Source organism: Belonocnema kinseyi, chromosome 10 (genome assembly GCF_010883055.1).
Source record: "Belonocnema kinseyi isolate 2016_QV_RU_SX_M_011 chromosome 10, B_treatae_v1, whole genome shotgun sequence".
Lineage (NCBI taxonomy): Eukaryota > Metazoa > Arthropoda > Insecta > Hymenoptera > Cynipidae > Belonocnema > Belonocnema kinseyi.
The window spans coordinates 64,541,879-64,547,441 of NC_046666.1; the positions used below are offsets into that span (position 1 = coordinate 64,541,879).

The window sequence follows — 5,563 nt, forward strand, 5'->3', positions numbered from 1 at the left end:
TATGCATATAAATACACACAGAAATACACACATATACATATCCAGGGTGGACACGCTGGGGCTTACATACATGGCGAGTTAAATGCTACCCGAATTGCACAACAACAGGAGAGAAGCCATTATACAGGAGTATTTTCATATTTCGCGCCTTTAAAGTTTCATTCGGATCGGCCATTCGGTCAAGTCCGTGCATCTTCGGATCAAATTTATGATAGTTTACATGGTTGCATTCGAAACTTCAAACGGGTGTAAGTGTCAAAACAATATAGGTTATCTTATATAGTAATTTAAAATCATAAAAGTGTTTAATTAATAATGAATAATTAATAATGACATGTGAACTAAGAAGTAAACGTCATTTTTTTCTGTGTTAATAACATTATAGAATGGCTGCTGAGTGACAGATACTATAAAATAGTAATAATATTCTGCGCTTCCAGTGGGCAAAGAGTGAATGGTAATTAACGCTTATTTTTACTGCATAAAAAAGGTATGTTATGAATAGACAGGATATGTTTCAAATAAAGTGAATGAAATACTACATGTGTAAACTTTAACTTGACATTGCCTACATTTTCTGAAGGTCGTGTCAAGGTCAGCATATTTTTTTAACTCATTTTTAATGTCATTTTGACACAAGGTTAAAATATGTATTTGAATGTAAAATTTTCCGCTCTTTAATTTCCGGAATAAAAAATAGGGTTTTCTATTTAATAAAATATTTTGACCTTGACACGAACTTCAAAAATGACCTTAGGAACAAAATCAAGGTCACAATTAGATTCCTTGGACCAAACCCTACAGCATTAGCGTGTAAGACGAGTTGCGTACTTCTTGGTAAGCACCAGTGTGTCCACCTGTATATGAACTTATGCAGGGGCTTTATTTAATAGGCTAGCTAAATTTAAAAATCAATCGAGCCCGATCGAACTCTAACGAAGGTGAAAAATTACTTAGTTTCTTTAAATTGTTGTAAATTTTTTGTTATTGAGGATTTGACTACTTATATCAAAGAATAATTTTCTATAACTACCCTTCATGATTGAATCATTTTAAGTTAAAATCCTTTCGATTCAATAGTGTCAAATTCAAAAATTAAAAATTTCAGGAAAATTGCACGATTAAATATTGAAAAATTTTTTTATTTCATATTGAAAGCTTCAGTGGACAGATTGATATTTTATAATTTTAGATTTAAATATTCTAAATGGTTTGGCTTACATTTAAAATCAATTAAAAATTGTCTGATTTTCATGGAAAAACTGCAAAACAATAAAAAAATGAAAAATTTTTTTTTCAAATTCGAGCTTCAAGATTGAGAATTAGGCGTTGGAAATTGAATTCCAAAATATTGCAAATTTCTTACTAAACCTAAAAAAAAATGAATTGAAAGGCTTAGAATAATAATATTTTCTTAAAAATTTCAATAAAATTGAATTTTCAGTATAATATCTGAAAATTTTCCGATTTATAGTAAAAGATATGAAAAAATCAAATACTTGAATTTCCAACAAATTTGATTAGATTTCAAGAATTAGTTAAGACATTAGTAATTCAATTATTTCTCTCATTTTTAACGATTAAAATTGTATAGCTGTACATTTTCCCTTTGAGCCCTGAAATGTCAATTTTTACTTTTCTTATGTTTAATTTTGTGATTAAAATATAATTCGTTAAATTTTGAAAAGTATAATTAACAATTTAAACATTTTTAGTTGAAGAAAAATTTTAATCTACTTAAAATCATGGCAATTTCAAAGTGTTTGATTATAAAAATGTTTCAATATTACAATTTTAGGCAATTAAAGTTGTTTTCAGTCTTAAACAAGGTATAGATTTATTATATTTTCAACTTTGCTTAGTTTCAACTTGTTCATTTTAAATATTTTCCATTCAACATTACTTTATTTTTTGTTCTTATACGTTAGTTTGACTTCTTAAAAGATTGTCTTCCAACTTAAAGCCACATAAAGTTGTACCCTGGACATGGAAATGCTTTGTCGTTAATTTTTTACTGATTAATTTTGTGTAATAAATCCTGATCATCATGATGCATAATTAAAAAATGAATTATTTTTAGAGGCTAAGGTTCAAGATCCTAAATTAACAATCCTTTGATTTTTGAACAAAGTTTAAAATTGGTTAATTTTCAACGCTCGAAGTTTGAATTAAGTAATTTTGAAAGTTTCTTATTAGAAAACACATAATTTAACATTTTTTAGAATTATTAAACTGTAAGGATTTACAATAATCAAAATTTCTTTACAAAATGTGGATTTGTTTGCAAAAATGGTTGCACTAAATTCCAAAAAGCATCCCGAAAAACACATTTTACTCATTAATTTTCTTGTAAGGTAATTCAATTTTTTAAAATTATTCTCGCCCACTAGGAATATAAGAAGTCTTTTTAAAATTTCAACAGTTTTTCGCATGGGTGGAAGACTAAATCCTTGAGAACCATAAACTGTTGCCTTTTTATTATAACAACATAAAAAGCATCATATAATGATTTTAAATGAAATATATAAATGATTATTATTTTATATTTTACTTAAAACTCAAAATTGCATTTCTAAACAATTCCATTTATTTTTTTAGTTCACCTTTAAAACTAATTACACAAAAAATTAAAATATATTTGCGAGTCATTTTGAAAAATGAATTCAGGTAGTCGCACATTTTACTAGTTTGCTGAGGTGAGTTCTAGCTGAGGTGAGTTCTAGCTGAGGTGAAGCCGCGAACTTGGAGAATACTACAGTAATAGAAATAGAAACAATATATTCGATTCCTACTATATTTCATTACTACAACCATATAGACGATTCCTACTATACAACATTACAACCAAGATGGATATTACCACTTTTCATATGAAGCATAACGAGTTACATAAAAAATTTTAGTTCAGTTTCGAATCCCAAACATTATATTCTATTTTTACATGTTTTCTATTAAATTAATTGTGGTAAGGATTAAAGTTTACATACTCTATTATAAGTTTACATACTCTATTCTATAATATAACAAGACTGGACGGCGTTCACCAACTGGAATTTCTTGGATTTTTTCTCGTGTCAATTGGGTAACCTTGCCACATTCCATGTTTATTTTCGCCCGTCATTTACACCCATTGGCTGATTTATGTATTCCAGCAAGAACATTATTAGTCTTTAATATTGCAAATACATTACTATCGGATGTTGATAAAACGAATTGTTTTTGTATTGGAATAGGTCTAAACGAATTGCCTTTCGTTTTTATTTTAACCCGTGCTTCGGTAGGAAAAATGTATTCTCGAAATTCAAATATCCGATGAGGACTCACATTCCAAATAATCCGCATAAATCTAAATTGATCAATTGTATATCTACATACTTCAGAAAAAGAAATAATTGTAGGAGAAATCATGCAAAGGGCAAGAGAAGAACACATGGCAGCAGGAGACCTGGACCTATCAAGAATAGGAGATTCGTTATGTGGAAGAGGCGTCTCACGCAGATAATTTCTTTGTGAAGAATTAGAAGGCCCACCACGAAGAACATCAGGAATTGGGTCTCCATTAGATAGACATTCAAACTGTGAACTTAAGTCTACAACAAACAAGGAAGTATTAAAATTTCTACTGTTTGTATTTCATGTAAAAAAAACACCGATCCTTTAAAGTTAGCAAAACTCAGTACAGTTTTCAGTTGTAATAAAAATTAGCCTCGCAGTGGCTGTGGTGTATATAATATTCAGTAATTTATTAGATAATTTGAAAGTGCTAATTTCAATGCCCAAAGGGTATTCAAAAGTATGATTAATTTCCGGAAAGTTTAAAAATATTCTCTAAGTTATAGATATATTTAATTATTATTATATTTACCAATAGAACTAAGGGTAATAGCCAAGTTGATGACGAGAGTACAGACGAACGTCATTTTTTGCCATCAGATGAAAACCTGATTAATTAATTGATTAAGAATTTGTTTAACAGTTTAACAAAATAATATCTTGGCGCTTAATTATATATTTTACGATATAGTATAGCTGTTATTTTATAGATAACAGACTTTACGCTTACACTTCTAAGATATTTACATTTGATAATAGATCTTTGATATGAACTATAATTTTATATTAGGTAAACAAGCTTAAACAATCTTATTTTTCGTATAGAAAAGCAGGGGTATGACACGATGATTACACAGCTCCACGAAAGATTTTTTCAACCCGAGCTAAAGCACCATATCCACAAATTTTTCAAGGTCACTAAATTCGTTGATGTTAGCTATCGCAACGACCGACCTATGGGGAGGTGCGTTTTCGATGATTTTTGATCGACTGTTGGCAAATACGACACCCACCTATCACAGTGCCCTACATGCTCAAATGTTTATGTAAAATATTGCGTACATACTCATCTCATCTCACTTACTTTTAATCTGCGGTCCTCTATCACAATTTTATGAATTTTTTCGATCATTTCGGGAGTTGCGACCTTGACGGGCCCTTCTGAACGCAGTTCGTTAGAAGAGCTCGTGCGACCTTTCTTAAATTTAGAAACCTTTGACGTTTTCAGCCTATTTGAGATTAACAGCTATTTCAATTTAATAACATTTTTGACCATGTTTTTATAAAAAACGTTTTCTGTTTCTTAAATTAATTACATAAGACTATTTTTCAATGGGTGGGGGCAGTGTTAGACTAGAAACATTTTTTAATAATCCTTTCTTGGGGTGGCGGTATTCTGTGAAGTACACATAATTTCCTACGCAAGTTTCCTCCTTTTTATCATTATTATTTTCAATATGCTAATTAAAATAGATTTTAGCTATAGAAATGACTCTCGATGCTGTTATAGACATCAAATTATTATTTTGTGCCATTTCTGTTTTATCATGTTATATATTCGTTGAAAATCCTATAAACCATAAGGCTCTTTAAAATCCCTTAGAAATTATTGAAATTCCGTGAACTACATACAATTGCTTGAAATCTTCCAAATTTAATTTTAAAAAACCTTTATATAAAAGTCCTTTAAATTTTGTGAAAAGTCCTTAGAATCTTTAGTAATCCATAGAAATCGTTCTTAAATCATTCAAATCCCTTAAAATAGTTAAACCTCTATCAGAATCCTTCCATATCTCTTGAAATCCCATAAAATCTGATTAAACTCCTGGAAATTACTGTAAAATCCATCACCAAATTGACGCTCTCCGTTAAATTGTACTAGGTAATTTCTTCAAATTCTAAAAATATTTCTAAGTCATTGAAATTGAAATTGGTAATCGTTTAACATTATTCGAAATACCATAAAACCTTTCATAATCCATTGAAATCTTACGAAATCTGTTAAAAGCTTTGGAAATCTTGTTAAGTTTTGTATAATTGTCGTGATTCTATAAAATACTTTGCAATTACTCTAAAATGTTTTCAAATCCCTTGAAATCTTTCAAATCTTTTGAAATCCTTTAAGGGGTAACACTAGTCTAGCGGCAGAAAAAGAGCCACATTGAAACCACATTGAAAATTGTTTACTGTTTAAGACTGTGTAAGACACCTCGCCCAAGTTCCATAGAGC

At 29.4% G+C, this 5,563-nt stretch overlaps 1 protein-coding gene across 1 annotated transcript in view; it reads right to left on the reverse strand.

The window, feature by feature from the left end:
- LOC117181172 overlaps window positions 1–3,920 on the reverse strand; it is a 4,692-nt gene extending 772 nt beyond the window's left edge. Inside the window, exons 1-2 of the mRNA XM_033373740.1 lie at window positions 3,866–3,920; window positions 3,446–3,590 (exon numbers count right to left, since the gene is read on the reverse strand). Of these exons, the coding sequence (XP_033229631.1) occupies window positions 3,446–3,590; window positions 3,866–3,920 (200 nt within the window). The remainder of the gene's footprint in view (window positions 1–3,445; window positions 3,591–3,865) is intronic.
- Between the last annotated feature and the right edge of the window lie 1,643 nt (window positions 3,921–5,563).